This window comes from Pseudophryne corroboree, chromosome 10 (genome assembly GCF_028390025.1).
Source record: "Pseudophryne corroboree isolate aPseCor3 chromosome 10, aPseCor3.hap2, whole genome shotgun sequence".
Classification (NCBI taxonomy): Eukaryota; Metazoa; Chordata; class Amphibia; order Anura; family Myobatrachidae; genus Pseudophryne; species Pseudophryne corroboree.
In genome coordinates this window covers 323,079,242-323,095,827 of record NC_086453.1, presented here as the reverse complement: position 1 = coordinate 323,095,827, position 16,586 = coordinate 323,079,242, and the positions used below count along the sequence as shown (strand labels likewise).

Sequence of the window (16,586 nt, the reverse complement as noted above, 5' to 3'; positions counted from 1 at the left end):
GAACTGAGTTGTGTAACTATTAAATACCATAAGTGCCTCAGGGGCACCAAGAAGAGACAGGTGGTACCGGGACTGCCAAGGAGGCTCAACCTCTAGATGGTGTAACCATGTGTCCTTCAAGGCTCCGCAGCAATGCAACATCTACCGAGGTGGCCCTGTATTTTCAACATCCAAGTCCACCCAACCCACATACGTACCAGGCCTGAGATCATAGTAGCCCTGGTTTGCCTTTACCTTCTGTTTTTTACCCCTGTCAGACCACCAGCAATAAACCGGCTGCTGTGTGGTCTGAAAGGGTCCAGTTGAAATAATCCAGGTCGAGCATCCCAGTATTTCAACCCTTGTAGCGACCGTGGTTGAATACGGCTTCAACCTGGGTCGCTGTGCGGTATGAACAGGTAAGCCGGGTCAATGCGACCCGGTACCCGTTCAGTGTATAGGAACAGGCGGCGCTTGGGGATCATCTGATCTCCAAGTGCCGCCTCTGCATGTGTCACCACTGACGTCGCCAACCCGGCAATATGCAGAGCCGGGGGACAACATCAGAATGAGGTCTCGAGTGGGTCGCACTCAGGTATGGCTCCCGGGTGCGACCTGCATTAGGCAGTCTGAAAGGGATATAATTTTGCTGAACAAAAGGGCACTTGCTACTACTTATTATAGAGCAAACCAATGAGGGGCAAGCACATTTTTCAGCGTTCTAGGCTGAATCTGCCCGCAAGACCTACAGTAAGTAACAGTGCTGAAATAACTTTAATGTTTCTGCTTTCTGCCCACCTTGCCTTTTGATCACAAAGCAAGCATGGCCAGAACTTAGAAACATAACAAAAACAACATGAAAGGAAAAAAAAACAAAAACAACTACATTGCAGATTTCCTATTTTATGTCCTGTGATATGCTTTGCTGTTTGAGCTTTTTGTACTGAATTATTATTATTATTATTATTATTCCAACTACAACATATGGTTTGTGCATTTCACAGTTAGTAATTGAAAACCCTTTTTTTTTTGTCCAAAAATAGGCAAAGACATTTCTGAAGCTTGGAATATGCAGTGAGTTTGGCTTTTTACGTCCGTTAATGAGATTTTCTAGGACTGCGGAGGATCCAGAACTCTACATGAAAAACTTGCAATTTGAAGGGGTGCCTGTGAGAGTCTACCAGCCCAGATCACCCTCAGTTGGTAACAGGAAAGGAGTTATGTTCTTTCATGGAGGAGGATTCATTTTTGGAAGCATTGGTAAAGAAGTCAATGATTGTGGCTCACCTATTGTTTTGTATTGTGGGGGATGAATTACTATTCATGAGGCTGCAGCAAATCACTAAGTATTCTGACATGATGTAAGGGTCCTATTTAGTAAAAATGCACTAGAATATTGAAAAGTATCTACATTTTTTGCATTGTGGATTTCGCCATATTTATATATAACAAATACCTGACCAGACCAAGCATAAAGGACCAATCCTGGCAAAAATAAATCTGGCATGGGCTTTTTGCCATCTTTAAAAATGCAAAAGACAGCAACATATACTGTAGCCTGGTGCGTAAGCGCCTGCCCTCACAAATGCAGAATGCAGAAACTGTGGGACTGAGGGACTGTGGGAGAATGCAGGAAGAGAACTATATCTTCCCTGATTGTCTCCAGTGCAGTAGACAGCACAATATGGCAGAGATGGCCACCACTGCTACCTATGGGGGCTGCAGGAATCTGACAGAAAAGGGGAAATCTGTGACTTTCCTTTTTATTACATATGGAGAAGGGCCATATCTTGCTTTCTCCAGACCGGATCACTGGCCGCGGTGGTCACAGCCCTCCGGCATCTGTGTAAGCGATGCTTACTGGTCGCTGGGACTCCTCTGATGGTTCCACCTTCAAAAACGGGGATGACATGCCCCCATTTTGTAGAACGGTCCCTGTCGCTGCCCCTGCTCAGACCCACAAATGACACAGCATATCATTCATACTGCAGCTACGGTGGGACAGTGAGTGATCACGCAGGAAGTCAAATAATTAAATTTCTCATACGTCCTAGAGGATGCTGGGGTCCACTTCATGACCATGGGGTATAGACGGTTCCGCAGGAGCCATGGGCACTCTTAAGACTTTTCAATGGGTGTGAACTGGCTCCTCCCTCTATGCCCCTCCTCCAGACCTCAGTTTTAGAAATGTGCCCAGGCAGACTGGATGCACTCTAGGGGAGCTATACTGAGCTTCTCTGAAAAGACTTATGTTAGGTTTTTTGTTTTCAGGTAGAACTGCTGGCAACAGTCTCCCTGCTTCGTGGGACAGAGGGGGCAGAAGTAGGAACCAACTTCCTGAAGAGTTTCGTGGCTTTGCTTCTGGCTGACAGGACACCATTAGCTCCTGAAGGGTACTGAACTCTAGCCGTGTCGAGATGCTCACTCCCACAGCATGCCGTCACCCTCTCACAGAGCCAGAAGTCAGAAGACAGGTGAGTAGAAGAAGACAGATCTTCTATCAAGAAAAGTGATGGCTGAGGTACAGCGCGGCTGGCGGGAGCACAGCGCGCCATTGCTGCCCACACACACAGGCACTGCAGGGTGCAGGGCGCCGGGGGGGCGCCCTGGGCAGCAAAAAACATCTCTATAAATTGGCAAAAAGGGGGCATAAGATGCCCAGGCACAGCCCTACCCCCACCAGTATAAATATTATGAAAAGTTTCTGAGGTAAAAAGGGCGGAGCTTCTTCCTCAGGCAGCCAGCAGACTGCTCAGTGCCATATTCTCTCTCCTCAGGCTGCACAGACATCGCTGGTCCTCCTTCACTTCTGACTACAAGTATCAGGGTGCAAAACAGTGGAGGGGGACACAAGCGAATTTGGTGCTTTACAAGTGTGTTTTACTGTGTAAAAAGCGCTGCATGTCAGTGGGCATTCTGTGTTCACAGGCATTAGATACTGGCGCTGGGGTTGAGAACTGGCTGCTCCTAAACTGTGTCCCTCTGACAGATTTTACTGTGGGTCTGTCCCCTATAAGTCCCAGTGTTTCTGTGTGTGTGTTGTACATGTGTGTAAGACATGTCAGAGGCAGGGAGTTCCCCCCCGGAGGAAACCATTTTAGGGACACAGAAGTGTAATGTGGTGGTGCTGCCGGCACACCAAGAGCCTGCATGGGTGAAAGAAATACGTGATAGTATGCATCATATAAATAGGAGATTAGATAAGTCTGAATCTCATGCTGAGTGCTGGAGAAAATCTGTGGAGGATGTGATTTTTCAGGGCTCTGTTCTTCCATCCGCAGGCGACCCCTCTGGGTCACATAAGAGACCATTTGCGAATATTGTGAATACTGATACCGAAACGGACACTGATTCTTGTGTCGACGATAGTGACTCCAGAGAAATAGATCATAAATTGGCAAAAAATATACAATATATGATTGTGGCTATAAGGGAAGTTCTGGAAGTCACGGAAGCCACTCCTGTACCTCAGGAGAAGGCTTAATTCAATAAAGAAAAGAAATCTAAGGTCACTTTCCCTCCTTCCCACAAGCTTAATACACTCTTTGAAGGGATGTGGATGAATCCCGAAAATAAATTTCGTATTCCCAAGAGAATTCAGATAGCTTATCCTTTCCCGGTGGAGGACAGGAAAAAATGGGAGTCACCCCCTGTGTTAGACAGTGCTGGTTGACAAAGAAGGTAATTCTCCCTGCACCTGGCATGGCTTCACTAAAAGAGCTGGCAGACCGAAAGATGGAAACTACATTGAAATTCATTTATGTTGCCAATGGTACACTGCTCAGGCCCACAATTGCTTGCACGTGGGTGAGTCGCGCTATTGAAAAATGGTCAGAAAGCGTGTCATCAGAAATTGACACGATTGATAAAGATGAAATACTCCTTAAGTTAGGGAATATCAAAGACGCTGCCGCATACATGCTAGAAGCGATGAAAGATATTGGACTCTTGACTTCACAAGCCGCTACCATGGCAGTATCGGCTCGGCGGGCGTTGTGGATTTGCCAGTGGAACGCGGATGTCGATTCTAAAAAAATATGGAGGCTCTCCCATATAAAGGTGAGGCCTTATTTGGCGATGGACTGGATGCGTTAGTCTCGGCGGCTACCGCAGGTAAGTCAACATTTTTGCCCTCTGCGCCTGCACCGGCAAAAAAAGACATATCACCCGCACATGCAGTCCTTTCAGCCCAATAAATACAAAAAAGCGAGAGGTTCCCCCTTCTTTGCGGGTAGGGGAAGGGGAAAGGGAAAGAAGTCCACAGCAGCTTCATGTTCCCAGGAGCAGAAGTCTACCCCTACTTCTGCCAAATCTTCATCATGACGCTGGGGCCGCTCGGGTGGGGGCATGTCTCAAACTGTTCAGCCAAGGTTGGATTCTGTCTGGCCTGGATCCCTGGGTGTTGCAAATAGTGTCCCAGGGATACAAGCTAGAGTTTCAAGATGTTCCCCCATGCCAATTTTTCAAATCGACCTTGCCAGCTTCTCTTCCAGAAAGGGAAGCAGTAACAGTGGCAATCCAAAAATTATGTCAGGATCAGGTCATAGTCCTGGTACCTTAGTCACAACAAGGGGAGGGGTTTTATTCAAGCCTTTTTGTAGTTCCGAAGCCGGATGGCTCGGTCAGACCGATCCTAAACCTGAAAAACCTGAATCTCTACTTGAAATGATTCAAGTTCAAAATGGAATCACTGAGGGCAGTGATTTCCAGTCTGGAGGAGGGGGACTACATGGTGTCTGTAGACATAAAAGATGCTTACCTGCATGTTCCCATTTATCCTCCTCACCAGGCTTATCTGAGATTCGCGGTTCAGGATTGCCATTACCAATTCCAGATGTTACCTTTCGGCCTCTCCACGGCGCCGAGGGTATTCACCAAGGTGATGGCGGAGATGATGGTTCTCCTGCGTCAAAAAGGAGTCAATATAATTCCTTATCTAGATGATCTCCTGATAAAGGTGAGATCCAGGGAGCAGTTGTTACAAAACATCACACTCTCCCTGTCAATACTCCAACAACACGGTTGGATCATAAATTATCCAAAGTCACAGTTGGAACCGACGACAAGATTGTCTTTTCTCGGGATGATTCTGGACACAGAAGTTCAGAGAGTATTTCTTCCAGTGGAAAAGGCTCTGGAAATCCAGAAAATGGTAAAACAGATATTGAAACCATCGAGTGTGTCGATCCACCAGTGCATTCGGTTGTTGGGGAAGATGGTGGCGGCCTACGAGGCCATACAGTTTGGCAGGTTCCATGCCAGGGTATTCCAGTGGGACCTGTTGGACAAGTGGTCGGGATCCCACCTACACATGCACCGGAAGATAATCCTGTCATCAAAAGCCAGGATTTCGCTCCTGTGGTGGGTATACAGTTCTCACCTACTAGAGGGATGCAGGTTCGGGATTCAGGACTGGGTCCTGGTAACCACGGATGCAAGTCTCTGAGGCTGGGGAGCTGTCACTCAGGGGGAAAGCTTCCAAGGAAAATGGTAAAGTCAGGAAGCCTGCCTTCACATAAACGTGCTGGAATTGAGAGCCATTTACAATGGCCTTCAACAAGCGGTACATCTTCTTCATGATCATTCCGTGCAGATCCAGTCGGACAATATAACAGCAGTCGCGTACATAAACAGGCAGGGCGGAACGAAAAGCAGAGCGGCAATGGCAGAGGTGACGAAGATCCTCCTCTGTGCAGAAAGACATGTAAAGGCTCTGTTGGCAATTTTCATTCCGGGAGTAGACAACTGGGAAGCAGACTTCCTCAGCAGACACGATCTCCATCCAGGAGAGTGGGGCCTTCACCAAGAAGTCTTCACAGAGGTGACAAGTCTTTGGGGAGTTCCTCAAGTAGACATGATGGCATCACGTCTCAACAAGAAGCTTCAGAAATATTGTTCCAGGTCGAGAGACCCTCAAGCAATAGCAGTGGATGCGCTAGTGGCCCAGTGGGTGTTCCGGTCGGTGTATGTCTTCCCTCCACTTCCGCTGATCTCAAAGGTGCTCAGGATCATAAGGAGAACAAGAGTTTGAGCAATCTTCATTGCCCCAGACTGGCCAAGGAGGGCTTGGTACCCAGATCTTCAGGAGTTGCTCAGATCCTCGGCTTCTTCCTCTTCGCGAGGACCTGCTGCAGCAGGGGCCGTGCGTGTATCAAGACTTACAGCGGCTACGTTTGACGGCATGGCTGTTGAGCGCCGTATCTTAGCCCGTAAGGGTATTCCCAAGGAAGTCATCCCCACCCTTATTCAGGCCAGGAAAGGAGTAACGTCGAAACATTACCACCGTATTTGGAGAAAATATGTGTCTTGGTGTGAATCCAAGAAGGCTCCTACGGAAGAGTTTCAGTTGGGACGTTTCTCCATTTTCTGCAGGCTGGTGTGGAGGCGGGCCTCCGATTGGGGTCAATCAAGGTCCAGATTTCGGCCTTGTCAGTATTCTTCTAAAAACAATTGGCCTCTCTTCCAGAGGTTCAGACCTTCGTGAAAGGGGGTCTGCACATCCAGCCTCCATTTGTGCCTCCAGTGGCACTATGGGACCTTAATGTGGTGCTGCAGTTTCTTCAATCGGATTGGTTTGAGCCTCTACAAGAGATAGAGTTGAAGTTTCTCACTTGGAAAGTGGTGATGCTTTTGGCATTGGCATCCGCACGGCGGGTGTCTGAGTTGGGGGCCTTGTCTCACAAGAGCCATTACCTGGTCTTCCATGGAGATAGGGCAGAGTTGAGAACTCGTCAACATTTTCTTCCAAAGGTGGTTTCATCTTTCCACATAAACCAACCTATTGTGGTGCCAGTAGTTACTGACACGTACACTGAGTCAAAGTCTCTAGATGTGGTTAGAGCTTTGAAGATTTATGTCGCTAGAATAGCTTGAATATGGAAAACAGAGTCTTTGTTTGTCCTGTATGCTCCCAACAATATTGAATGTCCTGCTTCCAAGCAGACTATTGCGCGTTGGATCAGAAGTACGATTCAGCACGCTCATACTACGGCTGGATTGCCATTACCGATGTTGGTGAAGGCCCATTCCACTAGGAAAGTGGGTTCATCCTGGGCGGCTGCCCGGGTGGTCTCGGCATTGCAACTTTGCCGAGCAGCTACTTGGTTGGGGTCAAACACATTTGCAAAATTCTACAAGTTTGACACCTTGGCCGATGAAGACCTCAAGTTCGGTCAATTGGTGCTGCAGGGTCATCCGCACTCTCCCGCCCGTACTGGAGCTTTGGTATAAACCCCATGGTCATGAAGTGGACCCCAGCATCCTCTAGGACATATGAGAAAACAGGATTTTGATACCTACCGGTAAATCCTTTTCTCCTAGTCTGTAGAGGAAGCTGGGCGCCCGTCCCAGTGCGTACTTTACCTGCAGTTTTGTTTATTAGATTTACACATGTTGTATTTTATTAGTTTCAGCATGTTGCTGTAATTGGTTCATGCCTGTTGGCGTGTGTTATGTTGAATGCCATGTTGTGCGGCATGGTTGAGGTGTGAGCTGGTATGTATCTCACCATTAGTATTAAAGTAAATCCTTTCCTCGAAATGTCCGTCTCCCTGTGCACATTTCTAAAACTGAGGTCTGGAGGAGGGGCATAGAGGGAGGAGCCAGTTCACACCCATTGAAAAGTCTTGAGTGCCCATGGCTCCTGCGGAACAGTCTATACCCCATGGTCATGAAGTGGACCCCAGCATCCTCTACGGACTAGGAGAAAAGAATTTACCGGTAGGTATCAAAATCCTGTTATATCTTTTTCTGTGCCAGTTGTATAACATTGTTAAAATAAATATGAAAACGTTTTGGAAAATGCAGTTTTAAGTCCTATTATCACCCCATACCAGTCAACAGACCTGATTTTGGGGTCAACAGCCTACTGTAAAGTGGGTGTGGCTTTTACCAGAATGGGTGGGATTTGGCTATATACGGGTGTGGCTTCTGCAGACTAGGCGATCAGCCACAGTTCGTCCACAGTCAGTTTGGTAATGTTCAGCAGTTGTCATGTAAATCAGTTCCTTAGTACATCAATAAGGGAAAATAAGTAACTTTGACCCACCGCTCATCTCTGTATTACTTGTGCTATTACAGAATGTGTACTATGACTCCTCTCCCAATATTAATTATATAAGTGTCTTGACATGTGCTGGAGAACCGAAAACTTTTTCCAGTGTTTTTCTGAATGTGTTCATTTCTTATTATAGATAGTTATGACAATCACTGCCGATACATAGCAAAGACGTCTGGAGCTGTAGTTGTCTCAGTTGGGTATGTAAAGTTTATTTTTCACAAATATTTAGTTTTGTTTTAGCTAAATTAATGAAGATAAGACTGATATGTATTACTATGCTCTGTGATTGCTCTTCTGGGGCCTATGGAGGAACCAGGGATACAAAACAGTGCATGAAGTCCAGAATCCTACGCGTTTTGTCTATGTAGTTACTGACTCCCGGGGTTCACAATCTATCACACATATAAATAACCTGAGAAAAGGACAGGGCACATTCCATTTACCATTAAAGTACACACTTTTGTGGTCACATTGTGCCTGAATATAACACAAACCAAATAATAATGTCTGAAATATGGGAAAGGGACCCCAACATAATAGAACTGGCTTGTGGGGAATACTAACCTATATAGAGGGAAATGCAGAGATACATATTTCACCCATATTATTAAAGTAATTCAACTCACACAAATCTATGTATACATTTGAACTACTTCAGTTACGTATTACAATGGGGAAGCCATACGATTGGATAAGCACGACATAACATGCTACTATCCTTATAATACTTAAAAGGATCTTCACAATTATTTAAATTCATATAATTATACACTAGTACTTTAGGACTCATCTTTGAGTTTGAGCAGGCTCAGGCCCAACCATGCCCCGCCCGTTATATTTTTCATTTTGGTAGGTTATTCCCTAAGCCAGGGGCGGGGAACCTCAGGCCCGCGGCCCATATAAAGCCCACAAATCCACTTGATCCGGCTCGGCCAGGCTCACCTAACCAAGGAAAATGCTCGGCGCCCGCTGAGATTTTTTACCGGCATGCGCCCGGCTCCTTCTCCTCAGCAGCAGCCAGAGGCAGGAGCTCACTTCTGAGCTCCGGCTTCTGGCTCAGGCAGTGTACATGTGCGGCGCTATGGGAGAGACATCATGACGTCTCTCCCATAGTTCCGAGGAGCGGGCGGCCAGGTAGAGGGCAGCGGTCCGGAAGCAGGAGCTTGGCTGGTGAGTAATGTCTTTTTTTTTCTTTTAATGTGTGTGTGTGTAAACAGTGCTACTAGGGGGCACATCTAATGGGGCATAACAACTGACTGAGGGCATATAAAATGGGGCAGAACAACTGACTGGGGGCATATCTAATGGGGCATATATTAACAACTGACTGGGGCATATCTTAAGGGGCATAACAACTGACTGGGGGAAAATCTAATGGGGGCATATCTACTGGGGCATAACAACTGAGTGGGGGTATATCTACTGGGGCATAACAACTGACTGGAGGCATATCTAACGGGGCATAACAACTGACTGGGGGTATATCTACTGGGGCATAATAACTGACTGGAGGCATATCTAATGGGGCATAACAACTGACTGGGGGTATATCTACTGGGGCATAACAACTGACTGGAGGCATAGCTAATGGGGCATAACAACTGACTGGAGGCATAGCTGATGGGGCATAACAACTGACTGGAGTCATAGCTAATGGGGCATAACAACTGACTGGGGGGTATCTACTGGGGCATAACAACTGACTGGGGGCATATCTAATGGGGCATAACAACTGACTGGAGGCATAGCTAATGGAGCATAAAAACTGACTGGAGGCATAGCTGATGGGGCATAACAACTGACTGGGGGCATATCTAATGGTGCATAACAAGTGACTGGGGACATATCTAATGGGGCATAACAAGTGACTGGGGGCATATCTAATGGGGCATAACAACTGACTGGGGGTATATCTACTGGGGCATAATAACTGACTGGAGGCATATCTAATGGGGCATAACAACTGACTGGGGGTATATCTACTGGGGCATAACAACGGACTGGAGGCATAGCTAATGGGGCATAACAACTGACTGGAGGCATAGCTAATGGGGCATAACAACTGACTGGGGGCATATCTAATGGGGCATAACAACTGACTTGGGGCATATAATCTAATGGGGCATAACAAGTGACTGGGGCATATCTACTGGGGCATAACAACTGACTGGGGGTATAACTACTGGGGCATAACAACCGACTGGGGGTATAACTACTGGGACATAACAACTGACTGGGGGCATATCTACTGGGGGCAGGCTAATTTTCAAGTTGATAATTTTTGTATGGCCCCCGAAGGATTTTATAAATATCCAGATGGCCCTTGGTAGAAAAAAGGTTCCCCACCCTTGCCCTAAGCCTATTAAATCACCGGAGCAGCAGTTAAGAAGTAATTTATTTTGCGTATTACTGCTAAATAGTCGCACATCCAGTCTTTAATAATACAAGACATGTTCTAAATAAGAAGAAAAAACACTTAATACCAATAAAAAGATAAAATGTTGCGGAACCAGGTCTACAGTATAAAAGTCCGTAAGCCTTTCCTTCATTATTAAAATAATAAATAAAATTAAAAATATAATAATGTACCCTGCACGGGTAGCAGTTGATTTACCGATGGACACAATACCGACGGTCATAATCCCGACAGCCATTGACCGACAGTCAAAATACCAACACGGTCAAAATACTGAAATTCATTATACCAACATGTCCAAAATGCCGACATAGAGGCCCTCATTCCGAGTTGATCGGTCGCAAGGCGAATTTAGCAGAGTTACACACGCTAAGCCGCCGCCTACTGGGAGTGAATCTTAGCTTCTTAAAATTGCGACCGATGTATTCGCAATATTGCGATTACTAACTACTTAGCAGTTTCAGAGTAGCTCCAGACTTACTCTGCCTGTGCGATCATTTCAGTGCTTGTCGTTCCTGGTTGACGTCACAAACACACCCAGCGTTCGCCCAGGCACTCCCACCGTTTCCCCGGCCACTCCTGCGTTTTTTCCGGAAACGGTAGCGTTTTCAGCCACACGCCCCTGAAACGCCGTGTTTCCGCCCAGTAACACCCATTTCCTGTCAATCACATTACGATCGCCGGAGCGAAGAAAAAGCCGTGAGTAAAAATACTTTCTTCATAGTAAAGTTACTTGGCGCAGTCGCAGTGCGAACATTGCGCATGCGTACTAAGCGGATTTTCACTGCGATGCGATGAAAAATACCGAGCGAACAACTCGGAATGAGGGCCAGAATACTGACATTTAATATGCTGACGTGTTTTTAAGGAATTTTTGCCCCAAAACAGACTTGTTCATACTTTACCATCCCAGTGGACCTGGAGGGGGAATATAATAGTGTGCCGAGCGCAGCGAGCCATGCAAGGGGACGCAGTACACTTACATGGTGTCCATGTCGACCTATGTCCACATTGACAGCAAAAAAAAAAACAAAAAACTCATGTTGGTATTTTGAAATGTCGGCATTTTAAATGTTGGTATTCTGACTATGTTGGTATTTTGAATATGTCGGCATAATGAATGCCGGTATTTTGACTGTCGGTAATTTGACTGTCGGTCAATGGCTGTCGGGATTATGACTGTCGGTATGGTGTCCGTAGGTAAATCATACCGAACACCATTGCACAGGTGGCTCCTCAGGAGCAGCCATCTCCTTCACAGGCCTGTGGTGCCTGTGTCTTTCTGTATAAAAAACAGACACTACTGTATGTGGGCCTCCATACAAATTGCAACCATACCAAGTCCTAAATCCATTCCAGACCCTAAATCTTTGTACAGTTCGAGGGGTGTGCAAAAAGTTTCCAGATGAACAAAGGTATTTACAAAAAAAGTAAACATTACATTTTTTCAAGGCCGGCTCCATTCCCACCTCTGTGTACCAGCTGGAATTACCTCCTGGGCTGACTGAAAGCTGGGGGGGTATGGTGGGCTGCTGTGTTTCCGAGATTTGCTGAAACGCAAACCGGAAGTTGTCATCTGCTGCGGCTAGGGGGTACTTCATTGTGCTGTCAGCCAGCAGCATCATTGAAGCCACAGAGTATGTGCTCCGGTGTGGGGCGATAGTTAACCAGCCCTACCCTGTAGCCTCACAGTAAACAACCCTAATCACCACCCTGGCCTCGGGAACACACTAGTAACCCGCCTTCCCCCTAACTTTCTAAACATTCACGCTAGGTGCATATATTATCCACCCTACCACACTGCTACACCCGAGCCCAAGGTACATATACTACCCACCATACCCCTCCAGCTTTCTAGACATGCAGTACCCATCTCAACCCAGGTACATATACTTCCCCTCCTACCACACTACACCTGATCAAGGGACATAGACTTTTTTTTCCTGTTAGGAATGAAAGTGTATGCTTTTCTTGTGGGGGCCAATGTGTTTTCATTTTTACAGCAGAGGCAAATGTGTTTTTTCCTGTTGGGGGCCAATGTGTTTTATTTTAACCTGTGGGGGCTAATGTTTTTTGTTTGTTGGGCACCAATGTTTTTTATTTTCTTTCCTGTCGGGTGCTAATGTGCTTTTTTTCCCCTGCAGGGTGAATGTTTTTCTTTTTTTCATGTCATGGGCCAATGTGGTTTTTTTTCTTGTCAGCAGCAAATGTGTTTTATTTTTACTGCGGGGTAAATGTTTTTTTCCCCCAGCAAATGTGTGTGTTTTTCTGTCAGGGGCCAATGTGCTTCATTTTTTCCTGTGGAGAAAATGTGTTTGTTTTTTTAATCTGCAAGGGGCCAATGTAATTTTTTTTTACTTGCCAGAGGGGCCAATGAGTTTTATATTTTTCTTGTGCTTATCAATGTGTTTGATTTTTTTTCCCTATGGGGGCCAATTTTCATATTATTTTTTTTGTCTGTTTGAGCTAATATGTGTTTTTTCCTGTGGGCACCAATGTGTTTTATATTATATTTATACCAATTGTGCCCAACTCACAATCAGGACCTATGAGGGGGGATCCCACCACTCTCAACAGACTACACCTTCTCAACAAACCCCACCCCTTTTAGGGCTGCTTCCATAAATTTCCCAGTTCGCCCCTGGCCACAGTTCCTACAGTGCAATTAATTTATATTGTGACACATCTCAGCGGCCCACAGTTCACATTAATGCCATATATGTGTGTCTGCTGTTAATAGCGTATGAGTATTATGACATACTGTAGTACCTCTAGTTCATATTGTGACACATTAGAGTTCCCCAGTGCATATTATATATTACAGTACCCAGTTCAGATTATTCCACCTTAAATACCCCCCTTACCATTAAAACATCTACTACACACATCATTCACTAATAATGTAATGTCACCCTATTTTGCCCTGGCAATGGGTCTGACCCAATTGCTTAGTAAGCAAATCTAGGAACATGGTAGACAACTACTGCATACGGTATGACATGTGTCTGGGGCACTCTAAGCTTCTGGGCCCCATAACAATGGCACTTACTGCCCCCACTATAGCTACACAGAGCTGTCTTGACAGCAGTGTAGGCCCCTGGGCAAAGAAATGCACTGGGGCCCCTACCCATCCTCTAGCAGTGGGGGGTGCTATTGTCGGTGGATATGATGTCCTTTTGGGCGGTAGGGGTTGTCCTATCTTCCGCTCAGCATGCAGGACCTGAAGCAGTAATTTCTGCTACTTACTCCTTTACTGCACATATTGGGGAAAGAGGGGGGGGGGGGGTAGAGAGATAGGGTGGGAGGTAGAACACTAAACTGTAGAAGTGGCATTGGGCTGCATGAAGGTGTCCTGGTACATGACTTCCAGGGTGGTAGGGTGTGTTTCATACGCAAGGGAGGAGTGGATAGTTGAGTGGGCTTAATATTCATCATTTTCTGGTGGGAGGACAACTTACTTGACCAAGAAATCTCCGGATCCTTGGGGGTGGATTTCTTCACTTTCAATGGCATAACAAACTAGAGAGACCCACCTTTCGGGTGATACTGTGGTCTTATGGACATGCATTCAGGAGCTAGAGCAATCTACCAATGAATATATAAAACCACAACAAAGGCGTGTGGAGCTTGAGCAGGGACCAGCTGCTGGAAGGCTGATATCTGAGGTTCTAGGCATGATAGGGACAAGCTGTTAGTTAGTTAGTGTTGGGTGGATGCTATAAAAAAAACAGTTGGAGGACTATTACCAAAAATAAGAGGAGAGGAGGTGACTATAATAAAATACCATTGCTTCACAAAGCATGCGCATAATAGCCATGCCTCACTAATTAGTGTCTTTCTGAGCCACTTTGCTGTTTACTGTCCAGATCCCAAGAGCTATGGTTATCATGTAAAGGGGGAAAGTTCCTTGAGATATATTTTGCTGGTTGAGCAAATTAGTTCAAATGTCTGTGTTTTAGTGAGAGTGTGTGTGTGTATGTGAGGGGGGGGGGGTTTGCATTTTTTCCCCCCGGACTTTCAGTTCATGCCCCCTGTTTCTGACTCCTTAAAAATGTACCCTTTTCCCATGAAAATACATAAAATCTGTGAAAAGCTGTGTATCTACAGTATGTATTTTTGGAAAAAGGCTACTTATCACGTATTTGGTAAGTGGCAACGTTTGGACTATGGTGGTCATTCCGAGTTGTTCGCTATGTATTTTTTTGTCGCAACGGAGCGATTAGTCGCTAATGCGCATGCGCAATGTCCGCAGTGCGACTGCACCAAGTAAATTTGCTATGCAGTTAGGTATTTTACTCATGGCATTACGAGGTTTTTTCTTTGTTCTGGTGATCGTAATGTGATTGACAGGAAGTGGGTGTTTCTGGGCGGAAACTGGCCGTTTTATGGGTGTGTGCGAAAAAACGCTACAGTTTCTGGGAAAAACGTGGGAGTGGCTGAAGAAACGGAGGAGTGTCTGGGCGAACGCTGGGTGTGTTTGTGACGTCAAACCAGGAACGACAAGCACTGAACTGATCGCAGATGCCGAGTAAGTGTGGAGCTACTCAGAAACTGCTAAGAGGTGTCTAATCGCAATTTTGCTAATCTTTCGTTCGCAATTTTACTATGCTAAGATTCACTCCCAGTAGGCGGCGGCTTAGCGTGTGCAAAGCTGCTAAAAGCAGCTTGACGGCGAACAACTCGGAATGAGGGCCTATGTGAATAGTCCAATACAGTTTTGTTGCTAAATTTAAAACCCATAGGCCACTGACTTATCTATAAAGCTGAGTACACACCAGACAATATGTTGTCCGATCCCGCGGATCGGACCAACATATTGTGGACATCGTCTAGTGTGTACGGACTATTGGGCGGTCCCACAAGTTGTTTGTCGTATCTTCTGATCTGCCTGCAGTGTGTACACACATACAGTATAGTACAGTACATGCAGCACACAATGCATACAGAGCTGTTTACAGAATAGTGTATATTTGATTGCAGATGGTATTTGAGCTGCCGAAAGAGGAAGGGCTCACTCTGTGGCAGGTCACTCCACCTTCGCTGAAGTGACCAAAGGCTCCTGTCCCTAAGGATCTTCTGATCAGGTCCTAGGCACGCAGGTAAACCTTCTGCTTGGCCGCATTGTCAGCGAAGGTCCTGTTCCTGCAGCATACAAGGACCTTCAATTCCGGCTCTGTGTAGGGACTCTGATTAGCCACCATACTATAATGTAGTTGCAGTTGCAGGATAAACTAACACAATGAGGAGAGGATGCATGCTCAAGCATGTGTCTAAGATGCAAGACTACTTACAAAATTAAAACAAAAAAAACGGCATGGCATCTCCCCAAAAGCATAAGACCTTTGAGCCCATTCTGGTACTGGAAATTTGGGGGAAAACGGCATTTGGTTCCCCTGTATTTCCAGTAACCAGTATCGCCCTCAACCAGCCAAGAGGAAATGCTATGGCAGTAGACCCCCCAAAAAGGTGTCCCACGTCTGAGGCACCCCCAGGCCTAGTGTGAAGCCCAATGCAATTCCATGCATCCCAGGGCGGTGGGTGCGGAGTTACTGCGTGTAAAAATAGATAAAATATTGTTCTTTACAGTTGGACTACAAGTCCCAGCAAGCCTGCTCACAGCCCTGCACCTGGAGAACAAAAAGTACCAGCATGCCTGGACAATAATGGGCCACTATTACCTGTAACCCCACTGTAAGGAAAATATTAAGAAAATACAGCATGCAGACACCAAATTATTTAATGCTGGGCGGAACATTTGAACCCTTTTCATCCTCTTGGGAATCAAATTTAGAAAAATTCCTCTTTAGTGGAAGGCTGCAAATAACTTTCACAGTTTTCAGTCCACCCAGCAGGTCACATGTTCCAGGTCAGCCAGTAGATGACCAGGGTAAATTCACTAACTGTCACATTTTTCAGCACACAATGGTGATGCATTGTAAATGGCAGCTGGCCATTTTGCCACATAACTCCAAAACAAAGCTACCAATTACAACACCAATATTGGTATCTGATATGCCTTGCTCAGACAATGGCATTATCAAAATTAGTCACTCATAAATTTCAGCCTTCTGCTATTAATATATAAATAATAATCATAATAATAAACTCACTTTTTTACTCACCTACTCCTTG

The 16,586-nt window shown here is 45.9% G+C and overlaps 1 protein-coding gene across 5 annotated transcripts in view; it reads left to right on the top strand.

Annotated features, from left to right (window-relative positions):
• Positions 1 to 16,586, top strand: part of LOC134966638 (arylacetamide deacetylase-like 4) — a 185,860-nt gene that overhangs the window by 126,419 nt on the left and 42,855 nt on the right. For all 5 annotated transcript variants that reach the window (XM_063943534.1, XM_063943535.1, XM_063943532.1 and 2 more), the window contains 2 exons: positions 1,023 to 1,239; positions 8,172 to 8,235. In XM_063943534.1, coding sequence (XP_063799604.1) covers positions 1,023 to 1,239; positions 8,172 to 8,235 — 281 coding nt within the window. The remainder of the gene's footprint in view (positions 1 to 1,022; positions 1,240 to 8,171; positions 8,236 to 16,586) is intronic.